The sequence below is a fragment of the Epargyreus clarus genome, unplaced genomic scaffold, assembly GCF_041222505.1.
Source record: "Epargyreus clarus isolate Ecla_fem2 unplaced genomic scaffold, WU_Ecla_fem_2.2 ptg000008l, whole genome shotgun sequence".
NCBI lineage: Eukaryota > Metazoa > Arthropoda > Insecta > Lepidoptera > Hesperiidae > Epargyreus > Epargyreus clarus.
Window position 1 is genome coordinate 7465796 of NW_027332216.1, and position 16280 is coordinate 7482075.

Sequence of the window (16280 nt, forward strand, 5' to 3'; positions counted from 1 at the left end):
AAGTTTATCTGAACTCGGTACACTGTAGGAATTGGACGTCTCCGATTTACTAATGAGGGAAAAGTTGGAATTATATTTGTGTCAATAGTTAGTAGCGTGTAGGTAGTTAAGATTTTCACAAATTCTAATAGGAATTTACCATGTTCAGAAGAAATGTCACCTACTTTTGTGCTTGAAGATTTCTAGGATATTAAGAACACTAATTGGTTAAATAATATTTCACATCTGCAGTTGTGTATACATTGTCTGGAAGTAGTTAATTAATAACGTATAAAAATTACAGTGATCATACCTATTTGTTCAATCATCGTCATCAAGTTTGACAAAGATATTATTATTATTTCTGTGTACCTGTTAGGTATGTATTAGTCTCAAAATGTACTCTGAAGCGTAGTTAACTATTAATTTAGCGAATCATCGTCATCAAGTTTGACAAAGATATTATTATTATTTCTGTGTACCTGTTAGGTATGTATTAGTCTCAAAATGTACTCTGAAGCGTAGTTAACTATTAATTTAGCGGAGTACTTACAGAGAAAAAAATATCAGTCGTCAAAAGGCTCCAACAAATTGCAATTAATCGAGCGAAACATGTAAGTGACTGTTACAGAGTTTGAAGAGAGATAAGGGCCCTCAATCATTTCGAGAACCAGCGGCCGACCTTTCAGAAGTGTTTCACAAAAACCACTTTTGAAAAATTATGGATGCCATTTAGTTTATATTGTTCGACAAGGTTTTGTCTTTTTATATTATGTTATAAATTGTTGTTATATATGTTGAAAAATAGTCCATGTTAGACGCCTTACTTTCATAGGAACTTTATCAAGTAGCATTCTAGAATAAAGGCATTTTTAGTGAGAGAGACGCGTTACCAGTAGTGGGACTTGTCCAATTTAATATCTAAGTGAGTTCTGGGAAATAAGATTGATGTTCGCAAGCTTGATATTTCGTTAAGGAAAAGCTTTTAAATCGAATCAAATTTATTTGTTACTAGATACAGCGTATATCATGTACATATAAATTAAAAATTATAAATAAGTAAGTAGTTCATGTAATCGTGCTTTCCAAGGAATTAATACATTAAAGATAAGTATATCTTAAGATTCTTAAGTATCTAAACCTAATTAAATTACAAGTCAGTCTCAGCGTTCTGTAATTAACTTCAATGATATTTTCATAATAGTTACTCAAGGATAACATTGTTTCGAGGCGAAGTATCTAACTATTATGTACATACTTCATCACGCGACAATTGTTGTCAAGAACGTTAAGTAAAGTAACGTAAAGTAAATTGGACCGCGGAAGAGTGCTTAGCGTATTCGTGCTCCCAATAAAGTGCATCCAGATTCCAGAGAGGTTACACAGTTATTGTGCTATTTGGTAATTTTAGCCGGTAAAGCCGTAGAGTTATAGCCGGTAGGAGTCCAATATATCCTTCGCGCTACCCCCGTCGCTCAAAGACACCCATGCTGGGTTTCTCTACTTAAAAGGGTAGGTAAAAGTTGCAGTTACATTGTATAATTTTACTTCTATCAATTTTATTTTCTTAATCTTTTGTTCTTCTTTAGCCCGTCGCAATACACGTTACTATACTCTTTGGCAATACACTGCCAGATGGAGGCCCTTTTACCAGTTTTCCATAAAAAAAAAAAAAAAAAAAATAAAAATGTTTTATTGATTAAAGTACATTTACATACAAATCAAGGCGCAAGGGCCCCTGTACTGGGTTGGTAGCCCGTATTACTGGGTGCCCCGCTCATCACCAGGACAAAATTTAATCAAGTATACAAATACAAAATATATAAAAATAGTTTTAAGAATAATGACTACTTAAATTAAGGCATGTCCAACTCATATAAGCGCGTGTGTATGTGTGTGTGTGTGTGTGTGTGTGTGTGTGTGTGTGTGTGTGTGTGTGTGTGTGTGTGTGTGTGTGTGTGTGAATGTGTGTGTCAGTGTGTGTGTGAGTGTATGATGGTGTGTCTTAGTGTTTGTGAGTGAAAGAGTGTATGTGATCCGAATTTCACTAGCACTGATATAATGAAAGCAAATAATATCTTATAACAGTTGTTCTGTTTCATCATAGTTTAGTTGCAACAAGTATTGTATAGTGACTTCTTTCAGCTTTGACATAGTTAACGGGTAAATGTTTAACTTGCTGTCAATTATGTTGTAAAGAGTGGCAGACTGGCATTTATACTGCTTTTTCTTGAATTTTGTTGTACAGGTTGGTATATGACAAACTTTAGGTCTTCTACGTTTGTGAGCCTGACTACTTATGTAAGGTAATTGCTGATGAACTTTTTCCACAGAACGCAAAATATAAAGCTGACGGGTGGTAAGCAGATTATGAGAGTTATATAAGTCGAAGGTAGAAAATCGCACAGGTTTACTAAAGATAACTTTAAGAAGAGCTCTTTGAGCTCTTTCCAAAGCCAACAAATGAGTCTTTGCTGCTCCACCCCAAACCGTAATACAATAACCTAAAACAGATTGCGCTAGTGCTTTATAAGTGGTTGTTAACAGCCTTTCGTTTGCTACTTGTCTCAGTTTTTTGAAGACCCACATCAGTTTCCTCATTCGATCACTGATGGCACGAATGTGATGTTTCCAGGTAAGATGTTGATCGATGGTAACTCCGAGATATTTTATGTGATCTACGTTAATTATATTATCACAAACGCAGTCAGTAAATTTAGGATCTGCACATGTATGAACTTTTAAATCAAAATCAGTATGAGGTAAGTTACATTTACGAATTGAAAAAGGTACATATTTTGTTTTTAGTGTGTTAAGTGTTAAAAGGTTAAATCTCAGATAATTAGAAATATGAAAAAGGCCCTCCTCCACAACAACCTTTAATTTCTCCCAGGACTCCTCATGAAAGATTAGGGCGGTATCGTCTGCGTATGAATAAATTTTGCAATTTTGGAGATTGAGGTTACATAGATCATTTACATAGATGAGAAATAAGGTAGGCCCGAGGACACTACCTTGTGGCACCCCATATGCAATGTGAGATATATCACTTATAATATGGTGATCACCTAATTTAAGCTGTTGTTGGCGGCCAGAGAGGTAATCTTTAAAAAGTAAGTGTGGTAGGCCTCTTACACCAAAGTTATAAAGTTTGTCAAGAAGGATATTCGTGGAAACCGAGTCGAAAGCTTTTGCTAAGTCTAGGAATACACCTAGACATTTACGGCCGGAATCTAAGTGCCTGCTTATTTCGTCTGATAATGCCAATACAGCGTCTTCAGTTGAAATACCATTTCTAAAACCGAATTGTTGATTAGACAATAAATTATTTTCAACAAGATACTTTTTTAGGCGGTTATTGATAATCTTTTCAAAAATTTTAGCCAGCACCGTTAGGACCGAGATAGGTCTGTAGTTTTCAACATTGTCTTCACATCCACCTTTAGGTATAGGAGTTACCATACTTCTTTTAAAACACGAGGGGAAACATCCTTTTTCTATGCAAAGGTTATAAATATGACACAGTATGGGTATAAGAATGTGTCTAGCAGTTTTGATTAATGATACGGAAATATTATCCCATCCTGGTGCGGAGTTACTTGAGAGATTATTTATAACCATATATATTTCAGCTGGATCGGTATTTAAAATTACAAAGGAATTTAGTGGAGTCACATTCTGAGAAAAGTTTTTAGTTGGAGACTGAGAGGGAATAATAATTTTTTCAGCTAAATTTTTGCCAGCATTCGAAAAGTGATTGTTAATGTAGTTAGCAGATTCCAGTGGGGTAGCTTTAATTGTTGCAAGTTTATGAGTATCATTATTTTTATCATTATTAGTGTGACATATAGATTTAATAGTTTTCCACAATTGTTTAGGGCTGTTACTCGCATTATCTAATTTAATACTTTCATAGTTATTTTTAAGTTTACGGACAAGTTTTTGGCAATAATTTCTGTAACGTGTGTAGGTTAATTTTAAAATTTTGTCGTGGGGGTTCTTTTTAACCTTAATGTGAAGCTTATCACGGTTGCGTATACATCGAAGCACACCAGGCGTAATCCACGGTTGGATACAACGTTTACAAAGTTACATAAGTTCCGACCTTGCGCTGTTCTCATCCAGTCTCTTCCTGTCATTTGTACGTCGTCGCCCATGATGAAATTTATATAAATGATCAAAATAAACTTTCATTAGTTAGTCAAAAATTATGAAGTCTGCTGTTTTCAATTTGTTAAAAACAATTTGCTGTTTTTTAGTTCGGAAGCGTTGGCATCTTGCAATCCTTGTGTCTGGTTCTGGTTGATATGGCGTAAAGCAAAGAGTAAGTAAGTCTGAAGTGAAATGAAATGAAATGAAATATATTTATTTTGTATAGGCCAACGACGGCACTTACAAATTGTCAGGTACAATTTTTTTCTTAAACTACTACCGGATCGGAACGCGACCTCTACTGTACGACTACCATGAGTTTACAAAAGTATTACTCGCTAGCGACTGCGTAAAATAAATGTATGAAAAATTGTACAGCGCCTCTGGTGGTTACTCGTAGAACTAAAATCCGTAGTGACGTAACTCGATCTTCGATCACTAGTATTAGTGATCGAAGAACTCGATACGTAAAAAACCTATCGAAATCAAATCGCTAGCGAATGTCATTATGATCTATTGCCATACAAATTCGGTCCCATGAGTCATTAATTTGACAGACGTTGTCAAGAAAACTAGCAAAATGTTGTAGCAAGTTTTCTATTTACCATTTCTATAGTGGCGTTTCTATGCCAACTCATGGTAATGCTACTGAGAAGATCCGGTAAGAAACTCAGCGGGTTTGTCTTTTTTTTTAATAATAATTCTCTTCTTTTAATGCCATCATTTTTACATATAATTAATAAAGCATTAGCTCCAGTATCTTGCTTTACATTTATCTAAAAAAGAAGTTTGTTCAGCAAGATACGCTTTGACATTTTCTTAATAATTAATAATTTTGTTATTAATCAGTCCCAAGCTGTTTTATCATCAATATAATCAGAAATTTTATAATAGGCTTTACGACTAAGTTTGATTTTGATTATGGCTTTAAATTTATTAATAGACAAATTTCTGATTTCGGAGGGAAGTTTATTATAAAAACGTATACATTGACCCATAAAAGAATTACTTATTTTGTGGAGACGAGTAACATGTGTGACAAGTAAATGTTTGGCTGAAAAGTAAGAACCCAAGGCTGTAAAACACCATATAAAAAAAGACGTGCGGAATCCATACATTGTGACAACTGACAGTTGTTGTAGTTGCAATTTTGTAGTATTTTCTGTGTGACAGTTGTGAAAAATAGATTTTACAATTCAATGAAACTTAAGAAATATCTATTCAAATAATCCAATTAAATCATGTCTTTTGAATATTGCGAGTGATGTAAGCCGTAAAATTATGATAGGTGTATAAAATATAAATTGGAAATGAATAGATGAAAGCCAACATCATGTCGAGTGCACTGTATATCAAGATTTGTTTGTTATTCATATTCTTAGAAGTAAAGTCTGACGAGGCTAAACGTGATAACACAGTGCACGTGGACTGCAGTACATTACGATTAGGACAATATATATGTCCTGATCCTAGTAAAAACCAGATTGATCCAGATACTCAGCAGTTCATAGGTTGTACTCAAGGAAAAGAAATACCATCGGAGGGAGAAGCACTAGGTTCGTTTAACTATAAGATTTGTAGATCATATGGTGTATATTGGTTTCTTTAATGTGTAACATATCTGTTTGAAATAGTCCCCACATTAGTCTACATTCCGGACTTCTGATGTCTAAGTTGTTTGTGCTTGAGAGTTTGCGCTGCCATAAGGGCCCATAAAGGTGTACAAAGACTACCTAATCTTCTCTTATTTCCAGTAATGTGCAAAGCAGCGGATGATATTATTTGTAATGAAACAAATAACTCAACATTTTGGAGAAAAATGCCATGTAAATGGACGTAAGTAAAACCTTATTTCTGTCTTAAAGTTTTACTAAATGTGAAGGAATAGATTCCTGTTCTATTTTAAGTAAATTTTATTTAGTCTTTAGGTATTGTGATGATCTAATTTATTTGGAATATTTGTGATTTCTATAGTGTAAAAACGAATGATGGGTTTGTTTACTTCACAAAAATTATACATTATATTTTCAGAAACGGTTATTCATTAGAAATTGCATTGCTGCTCTCTGTGTTCCTTGGAATGTTTGGATTAGACAGGTTCTACCTGGGGTACCCTGGCATTGGATTAGCTAAATTGTGCACTCTTGGATTTATGTTCCTTGGGCAACTACTGGATATCATGTTAATTGCTGCACAGGTTTGTAGTTTTTGTTCGTTATTGTACAAAATGCAATACATTATTATTTTCTGTAATGATGGTAGCCAATGAGCATGCTGTCCACTTGAACTTATGTGGTTGTCGTCAAACATGGTCATGGTAACTAAAGTATCATATAAATCCTGACTGAGATTGATTACATTCATTCGTTACGACACTAGGTATAGTAGTGGATCTGATTCATGAAACATGACTATGTGTTTATTTTATATAGGTATACATATGTATAGTGATTTTTTATTTCTTTTACTAATAACAGACTCAATCACAAAATATGAGTCATAGAATATGACCAGTATGTGAAACGTTTGGTAGTTTTGACTCTTTATTTTGCAGGTTGTTGGTCCATCAGATGGATCTGCGTACGTCATACCATATTTTGGAGCCGGAGTAACCGTGATCCGCAGCACCAACGAGACCTACCTGCTTCCTCAAGCCGACTGGCACAACATCACCTGACAGTGGGGTACCATTTCATTCGAAGTTGATGAAGACTATGAATGGACCTAACAGGATGACAAATACCTACTCAACATCTTCGATGTGCTGCACATTGTATGAACAATTGTGAAATTGTGATAAAATTGGTGATGATAGGACACAATCAAAAACTTTTTATTTGTTGATCTTGTAGTGAATTGTAAATAATGTGAAATCAAAAGTGAATCATAGTATACTTAGAAACTAAGCTAATATTTGTAAACATTGTTAAATCAACCAAATTTAATCTGTAAATGTATTTAAATTTAACTTAATATGTAAATAAAACAATTTAAACAAAATTGACTATTTACTTAAATAAATAACAGTTTGTAACTTTGTACATTTGTAGTTAACAAAATTAGCTTTTTTTGCCTTCATCTTGAATAGCAGGCTGTGTTTCTGGTATAGCAATTTCTGATGGAGGTGCCACAAGCGTAAATATCACAGGTATATCGGATAACACTGGGTTGTCATATTTCTCTAGTAATCTTATCCATGATAATAGTGAGTCTCTTGATGATGAACCTGTAAAATTATTAATATTAATACATTTTAATAGAATTAGTACTTAATATAATTAAATATTTGTACATGTACGCATATGAAAAAGTTAGATTTCACTTTATTAGATGCTTTATATTAAAGTATGAATGAAATGCATTGTTTTGTTCTTGTATCAAAATATTTCTATATTCATGCTAGATTTCATGATGAATAGTAATCTGTTATTAATATGCAAAACCTTTTAACCTTTTGTTTAGTCAAAAAATGTTTTAAATATTTATAAAAAGTTACCTGTTGCACATACAGCAACAACTGTACCGTCATCTTGTTCATGAACAGTGCATTTCACCGCAGGTATTGTAGTTTTACCAATAAATCCAGGTATGCCTAGTGGTTTCTTAATATCTGATACATCTGAAAAGAAACATTAAAGTTATTACTAAATTATATATGAATATAAAGTGATATACATAGATAGATGTTGAATCGGTGTTACAAGTGTTATACTTTTTATTATTAGTTAATCATGAAATGTGTAGTATATTATAAGGAGTAGAAAGGTGATTTGTATACTGTTGTATAAATTAAATAGTCTCATACTAAAAACAAATACAAGATTTTTGATTTTACAGACAACACTTATAATATATTTTTAAGTTATATTTTTATTTATTTTTAAGTGCAACCATACCATCTAAATCTTCCTCATTCTTGACTTCAGGTCTAATCTTTCCATATAATACAAAGTAGGTAACAGATTGCTCCCTCAGGTACACATTGTAGGGTCCTTTTATTGTAAGAGGTTCGTCTGGTGGCTGCTCTGAGAGTAAAATCTTTTGGGCTCGACTTTGTGCACTCACAATCCAAGTCTTATCTAGTGATGCCTCAATCTCTTCTGTCTGACAAAATTTAAGTGTTTAAGTACTTATTAATTATTAAAGGAAGTCTGTTTGAAATCTAAATATATCAAGGACATACATTTTTTTTCATATATGCATGAAAGTTGTATGTTTGTTTGGTCTGTAACCTAACAGAATCTACCTAATTCTTGTGGTCTATAACAGACATGATAACTTCAAAATCCAAGTTGGATACCACATACATATAAATCTGTTTTACCACACCTCTCAAACCTAAAAAAGAAATATTTGACCAATGCTATTACAAAAATTAAAGGATAATTGATTGAAAGGGAATTTTTTACTATATCATAATTATTGTTGTGCAAATAATGCCTTAACTTCCTTGTCTTATGTGTCCGCAAAATTCGCCTTCACATTATAAATGAAATATTTGTAAATATTGTATAACCTGCCAAACTTCTATTTTAGTATCTGGGTCAACAGATGTTATCCTCTGTATCGCGAGCTTGGCCAACTCCAAGGTATCATTGGGTAGTTCATCTGGTAAGTACCAGGGGCTCAGATTCTTGAACTTTGGCATCCAGTACATCATTCTCCAGTATTTTCTTAATGGGATGCCTCTCCGACCAAATATATTCAATAGTTGTTGTTCCATTTCTGTGTCTGGCATTACACCTGAAATATATGGTATGTCACTGTTAGTTGATTAAAAAAAATCTACTTTCTAACCAAAGTGCTACATTTATTTTTAGGCAGATAGTAAAGTAAAAAGGTATAATCTATAATCAATTCCTAAGTTGGACCAGATGGTAACCGGTTTTATGAATATGTGAGTATAGTTCGTGTAAAACTGCTAGTCTGCTCTGAATATAGAAATTAATCGCATCGCCATAGCAAATTGTATGACTACACCTGCTCGCACCTGGGAGGACTATAATTGAGTACCCGACATGCAAATATCAAGTAGGCCATGTATTACTGTGTACATAGAATAGTATGCAATAATATATTTATAGTGATTTAGGATGACAGCTGTAGTTTAGAGACTAATAGTCTAAAAATTTTATTATTTGAAGTGCCAATCATCAAATTAGTTCTCATTCTGGTTCATTAAAGTATAATATTTAAATATATCAAGTATTAAGTCTCCTGTTGTATATATTAATCTGTGTATCTGTTGTAAACACAATTACATTCAAACCAATTGGATTCTTACCATTATCTTCCATTTGTTCTAACAAATCTACAGCACATTGCTGTTGTTTAGGATAGTGCATGAATTCTGCTTGAAAAATATTCGTAGGTATGAACCGTCCTTTGGGTAGCACATCCACTAACGCTTTATAAACCTCCAAGTCCTTCTGGACACCGAATTCTTTCATTCTAGCCATCGCTGCGTATATAAATTCTACATGACCTCGTCTTCTAGTGTCCTGGCCCTCGAACATACGAATAACGTCCAAGTACGTCTCCTTATTCTTCTGAGGTTTTGTCACAAATGGATCGTATATAGTCACATTCTTCTCAGATGTTTTCCACCTTCTCAAAATTACATTAGGTCCTGTATTTAGACTATTCCGTAAAATTCTTGTTGCCACTTTAAACATTTTCAATTCACAATACTATGTAACGGTTAAAAAGATATAACTATTTTAAAAGACAAACATTTTCCATTATATTTTTAATTTATAACACAATTCTTTTATAGTTTCAAGACTTTCAAGTTTTAAATACAAAATAGAATGCGAATGAGGTTATATTTTTGAGAATAAGGTTTAGTGTTACCAGTTACCTTTTCAAAATGTCACTATTATAACGAATAATAATTTATAGCTTCCACCAAATGTAACAAAAATCGTAGAACTGTATATTAGGAACAGTTTTATCTCATTTTGCATGATTTATTGTACTTAATTATTAAATAAACGTTTTTAAAATAATCAGAGTTGCCAGACATTTTCGTTAAAAATAACTTTTATTTTGACAGGAAGTTCAGAAGTATTGCCAAATTTGCCAATTCTATTTGTGCCGTGTGCGAGGAAGTTGCAAGAGTTAAATTATTAACTTAGAATACAAGTTTTGAATTCTTGCTTTAAAAATATGAGCGATTATTAATGCCTATGATGGAATATGTAATATGTTATATATTTTAAATTAATAAATACATAGTACATAGCAGTTGTTTATAATAAATGATCTTTTAACGAAAGTTGTTCGTTCTTCCTATATTTTGGCGGCATTACACAATACATTCATTCTGTCATTTAGGTAGTCGAACTTTACCGTTGTATGGGAGAGGTTGATTCTTTCCGTTGCAAGTAAATTACGTACTGAAATACGTGAATTTCAGCGTTTTACATAGACTTTGAAAATATTATTCGGTAAATGTGCTTGTTATTTATAGTGTTTATATAAATATTTTAAACAAGTTATTAAACTTTAAATGAAATAACTTATTTAACGTGTTAAAATTGGCCACGATGTGTAAAATTGTGATTTTTGGTTTTACAATATTTTTGGCGCTGGATATTACCGGTAAGTGGTTTAAAAACTTTTTATGCACAACTTTAAAAGACGTGTTTGAAAAGGAATTATTATTTTTTCGTACTGGATAAATTGAAATTTTATAAATAAGTTTTTCAGTTACGAATTTAATTTATGTACTTTTCTACAACCATAACAATAATACCAAATTAAAAATTAAACGTTTACTACTCACCGAACACTTCAACACGATCACAACCTGCTCAGTACTAATTGGCTACCTATTTATCTTAACAATACATTAACTACGTAACATCCTAATTAGTTCTTCGTAGTAATTATAACAAGAAAGATTTTGTTCCTTTTATACAAGGATTATATTTAATTATGAACATGCTATAGACATTACTTATAAACATTATAAGAACATAACATGTAAGTAGATACTTAACTATTTCATTTGTTACAAATAAATGTAGTGGTACTTTCAAATATTAATTTTAATTCGCAGCATAAATGCCATTTAAGTTAAGTTATAAGTTATAACATTACATCGTAAATGCCTATTTAAATAAACTTATCACAATTTAAAATAAAAATCAAACTGTATTTTCAAAAGATAAATTCAAATCCCATTGTTTACAAAGCATAGAAGTCACGTAGAAACCATAAATGTATTATTAGATACATAATTATGTGTCACCTTCCATAGATTTGACAGACATGAGATGCAGTGTCTTTTCGTTGTTCAAAGATTAGAGGTAGTGGCGAGGTGACGTATTTTGGGTGTGCTCCAACCACCCACATTTGTTTTCGTTTGTTGAAAATAAATTGTTATTTCGAGATGTTATATACAATTGTTACAACTGTAATAAATATGTTAAACATGTTCGGTTTAAAAAAATAAAAGTATACCTACAATACTGCAGGCATTAATTTAAAATTTAACACTGGCATATCTACATATAACGGTAAAATATAAAAAGAAAAACAAATATAGAACACAAGAAAATTTATTGAAAGTATTATACTATATTGCAGACTGCAGTCTGAATGCTGTTTTCATAATAAATCTGTGTTCCAAAATTTACTGCGCAATTAGTCGGCCTTTTATTATAAATTCGTTTAAAGAAGTGTTTTTTTACAACCTTTATGTAAGTTTTACCCACTTGTAAACAAACACGTCATTTGTTAAATTTACTTATATAATTTACATACATTATGTATCTAGTTTAAAGGATATTTTTAACACCGTGCATTGTACGGACTAAGTTAGAATGCAACATATATGGAAGTATGTTTGCCTTACCGGCATACCAGTAAAAATAGGTGTGGCACTGATACCGAAGACGAAATAATCAGTGCTTACGAGGCACGTGTCTATTCTGATCTGATTGATGCAGTTGTTTAAACCCGCTGACAGTTTTATTTCGACGACTGATGAATTCTCAGTTTAAACTGATTCACTTCTCGAACGTTCAAAATGACCCGGAATCATATTGTGGGTAATGATTATTTACGTCAGCATTTTTGTTTAAATTTGTGTGTATTTCTCTAATTAAACTCTTTTCTCTAAGCGTGGCCGCGAGACCTCGACATGATTCTAGAAGTGCTTGCTATTTCCAATTTTGAGTAAGTACCTGCAATGCCAATAAAAATGAAAGTTAAGTAACTCCGACGGTACCAGACGCTTGCTAGGTTAACAGGTGTCTCCTAAACGTGCATTCCCTTCACATTGGCTTCACAACATTGTTTTAAACCGGTATTACAAATGATAAGGTTCGCGTTAAATACGCGTGTGTTATTTGTCCAAAGTAAATTGACGCGCTTATATATTTACATATTCGCATGTATTTTTTTGTTCTTAGAATGGGAACTTCAAATTCATTTGGTTAAAAAGTAAATAATAATCTGTCTGTCACATGTTCTATCCGCACTAACGCGCGTTATTAATAAAACCATCCATTAAATTTTGGCTTACCAAATGTCTAATAAACTAAGCAGCCTAGTGGTTGAAACTTGGCCTCTCCATTGAGGGGTCCGAGGTTCAAATCGCAGGCACCTCTGATTTTTCAAAGTTATGTGCGTATTTGAAATTAATTATCACTTGCCTAAATGGTGAAGAAAATATCTTGTGGAAATCTGCACACCTGAGCGATTTATAAAGAAATCTCGAAAAGTGTGTGAAGCCTACCAATACGCATTTGGTCAGCGCAGTGGAGTATGACCTAATCCTTCTCATTCTGAGAGTCCTGTGCACAGCACTAATTAATTGATAATGAACATGAAATGTTTAGCAGGTAGATCTTGTTAATTTCAATCATTGGACAGAGACCTGGTTAAATAAAAGGTTTCTCTTGGAAACGTTGACATTGCCGCAGTAATTGCAATTGGCTGTACATATTTGTGAACGTAGGAGGAAGTTATTATAGAGAGTGCTGCTGCTTCTAGATTTAATATTTCAGTCACATTCACGATAGCAGGTGTAGTGGTAGATAGGTATTATTCTGTGCTAACACCACAGATCGTGTTTATTAGATTAATCATGTTTATTTGTATAAATTTTGCTGTCTAACATTTTCAGTCACATTCGTCGCTTGAAAGTTATCCTCTACAAACATAAGAGAGAGAAAATAAATATTGTAGATTATAAAGTGACATATGTCGTCGCCCCTGCGATTTATGACTATATATTAATAAAAATGCAATTACCAAATTTGATATGAGAAATAAATGTGGGTATGAATACATGCGGACCAAGAGTTCATATGTATAATGTATATATTTTAATACATAATAGAAGTATGGATATCATCCAATTATTCATTTATCAATTATTCGGGTATTCTGATGAACATAGACCTACTCTAATTGGCGTCACGTCAATTGATGCTATACCCTCTGATATTTTGAATGTAATGGTTCCAAACTCTCTCCGTTACAATGGATTTAATAAACAATATAATAAACAACATTACAATTTAACAGAACATTGTAAAATAAGTAATTCTGCAAGTATGTAAAGCGATCACGTTGCGGTCGTAATTAACTCAAGATTACTGTATCTCTTTTCTACATAATGGATTTATGATAAGACAATAGATATTGTGATACGTAATAGTACATACTTGGTAATGATAGTTAAAAATGTTAAACTCGCAAACTCGTTCACCTTTAACAAGAAACACTTGATATATTTGTTCCTAAAAAAACCTACACAACGTCATTCGTGTTTATTCGTTTTTTTGGTGTAAAAAACTCACGAAAAAATAACATGCAGTGGCCGCGGCACTGTTTTTGCGTAGGTTTGCACAGGAAACCTGTGTATAGTAGTGTAGTAACAGCTAATTAAAGATATTTTTCATAAGTCTTTGAACTTTTTGCGGGGGTAAATCATGATGATTGGGAGAGACCTCTATATGCATTGCTGGGCATGGTCTTTCAACAGTTAGCTAGATATAGTGCGTACTCTACAACGGTGCTTGAAATGGTACAAATGGATGGTTGTATGAGTTAGTGGCCAACTCGTGTCTCAAGGCTTCATGACTTCTTTCCTGTTATGAAAAACTTATGATATGCTCACTAGCAATAACACTTCCATCTTCTACTTCCGACCATACCCGAAGTTTCTTAACTTTGTAGATCGGTTCTTTACTGATCTAATTATAATGAATCTTTCACATTATCTATTAACATTTTATACAAATATTTTTTTAAAATTCTAATTTGTTATATAATATAATTAAATATAGCCCGATGATATAACTTTACCTTAAAGCGAATATATCCTGTTGATTACCTTTTTTTTTTTTCTCGAGGGGGATACCTTCAAAAGGTACCCGACGACGTGGGAGCGACGCCAGGTTATGTGGGATTTTTACCGCACTAAAACCCCCCCGATGGCCGTCCTGAACGCTTGTTGGAGAACTCCGGGATCTCCGACGGAACACAACCGGAGCCCTCCAAGCGCGATACCCCGATCGGGCTCTACACTGGGGGAGCAGTTTTCGCTCCTCCCACACCATGTAGTGTTTACGACTGTATGCGACTACACATACCGCCGTCCTTCCCGGGGTCGCTAGCTGGACGGTTCGAGCTCCCACTCTTGCCGCCTGCAACCCCGGAAGCCCCCTTTTAGTCGCCTCCTACGACAGGTAGGGGATACCGTAGCCTTATTCTAGTCCCGGAACTACAGGGACAATCCTGTTGATTACCTAGGAAACAAATAAAAAATAGCAAAACGTATCGAAATTTAAACATGTTTGTTGGATCCACTCGCATCATTGTAATACTGTCTAGTAATTAACGCAGTTGATTGATTCAGTATGCAAATGAATATAGATGGCGGACTGCTTCACAGTACATTATTCACGACTCTATATGTGCATTTGATTAACAGAAACACATTTAGATAAAAATACGTAACTTGTTAACAAGATAAAAATAATATTTAATCATTTATAATATTTATAAATGTTTATTAAGTAGTAGGTAGTTGCGTTGGTGTGGTTTGAAAGGTAAGGTAATTGGTCATTGCCGGACATTTGAACTTTTTGAAGGTTACCTCTCTTCTGTAATTGAATTCAAATAGAATATTTGGTCTAGTTTATATACTAATCGTTATTTTAAGGGTGAAGGAAATATATTCAAATTTTCCACTTGGCAAGCTCGGTTTACTATGGTTTAAATCTTTATCTGCGTTGAGACCAAGTACCATATCAGGATGATGATACTTTCTATTAAACATACGTGTATTTTAAGTATGAGCAATTCACCTAAAACAGAATACACCTGTAAAAAGGATATCGATTGTAGTCGTCTTGAACCACATTTCTCAACATTCGACAGGATATTAGACACAAACAACGAATGCGATACGGTAACCGCAAGTGTATGGAAGTGTAATTGGACCGTACGGTTACAGAATAGTACCTTGCGACAAAGGCATTTTATTTGTTGCGAGCTCCCTCGATCCGATTTTTGATATTTACCAGTAGTCCCAGATTTATTGTCTGCGGTGAATTATTGGTGTTCTTTCAAAGTTTTGCGTTCCAGCATTATATAGCTACCCCTTTCTGCCTAAGGCAGTGTTATGTGCTACTGTGTTCTAGTTAGGTGTGATATGTCAGTGACAGAGGAAGAAAGTTTGGATCATACAACACAATAACAATGTTCAACCAACCTACCCAGGTGTTGTGAGATGTGTTCGTTGCTACTGTCCGACTGGAGGTCCTCACGAGTTGTCGACCATAAATCTAGGACGTTAGTTCTTTTTGAGATAAGTTTTCTTTGCTTTTCCATTTTTCCAATTATATTTCATTCCGCATACCTAACTGACCGATAGAAACTTAAGTGGAATCTATCTCGATTGGTCTAAAGTGAAGTTCATCAGATTAAAATCGATTGGACAGTAAAGTTATCAAACGGTATCGGGATAAGCGAAAAACCTGGATTTCCGTGCATTTCGATAACTCCGTCTGCCTTCAATATTTCCCAATTTTTGTTACGAATTTTCCATAGATAGTTTGGAACACTATTTACTGAGGAAAAATCTAGATAACTGATAACATATGTTAAATTAAGATATCTTTTACATA

At 33.5% G+C, this 16280-nt stretch overlaps 3 protein-coding genes across 3 annotated transcripts in view; 2 read left to right on the forward strand and 1 right to left on the reverse strand.

Moving 5' to 3' along the window:
- The first annotated feature begins 5256 nt into the window (after positions 1-5256).
- Positions 5257-7131, forward strand: bisc (TM2 domain-containing protein 1 biscotti). The gene is made up of 4 exons (XM_073075860.1): positions 5257-5687; positions 5886-5967; positions 6163-6328; positions 6686-7131. The coding sequence occupies exons 1-4, from the start codon at positions 5450-5452 to the stop codon at positions 6806-6808; spliced, it is 609 nt and encodes a 202-aa protein (XP_072931961.1). The 5' UTR covers positions 5257-5449; the 3' UTR covers positions 6809-7131.
- ECSIT (evolutionarily conserved signaling intermediate in Toll pathway, mitochondrial) lies at positions 7127-9908 on the reverse strand. The gene is made up of 5 exons (XM_073075859.1): positions 9416-9908; positions 8648-8874; positions 8028-8235; positions 7628-7750; positions 7127-7357 (listed from the first exon to the last, which is right to left on the reverse strand). Exons 1-5 carry the CDS (start codon positions 9804-9806, stop codon positions 7191-7193), a joined length of 1116 nt encoding a protein of 371 aa, XP_072931960.1. The 5' UTR covers positions 9807-9908; the 3' UTR covers positions 7127-7190.
- A 540-nt stretch (positions 9909-10448) lies between these two features.
- LOC140744300 (uncharacterized) overlaps positions 10449-16280 on the forward strand; it is a 30377-nt gene continuing 24545 nt past the window's right edge. Inside the window, exon 1 of the mRNA XM_073075861.1 lies at positions 10449-10734. Coding sequence (XP_072931962.1) covers positions 10680-10734 — 55 coding nt within the window. The 5' untranslated portion in view covers positions 10449-10679. The remainder of the gene's footprint in view (positions 10735-16280) is intronic.

Excerpts from the sequence above, each read along its gene's own strand:
- ECSIT (XM_073075859.1), bottom strand. The coding sequence starts at position 9,806 with ATGTTTAAAGTGGCAACAAGAATTTTACGGAATAGTCTAAATACAGGA. Across the intron at positions 8,875-9,415 it reads AGAACAAATGGAAGATAATG|GTGTAATGCCAGACACAGAA; the intron begins GTAAGAATCCAA and ends CATATATTTCAG. Across the intron at positions 7,358-7,627 it reads TGTTGCTGTATGTGCAACAG|GTTCATCATCAAGAGACTCA; the intron begins GTAACTTTTTAT and ends ATAATTTTACAG.
- bisc (XM_073075860.1), top strand. The coding sequence starts at position 5,450 with ATGAAAGCCAACATCATGTCGAGTGCACTGTATATCAAGATTTGTTTG. Across the intron at positions 5,688-5,885 it reads ATCGGAGGGAGAAGCACTAG|TAATGTGCAAAGCAGCGGAT; the intron begins GTTCGTTTAACT and ends TCTTATTTCCAG. Across the intron at positions 6,329-6,685 it reads TCATGTTAATTGCTGCACAG|GTTGTTGGTCCATCAGATGG; the intron begins GTTTGTAGTTTT and ends TTTATTTTGCAG.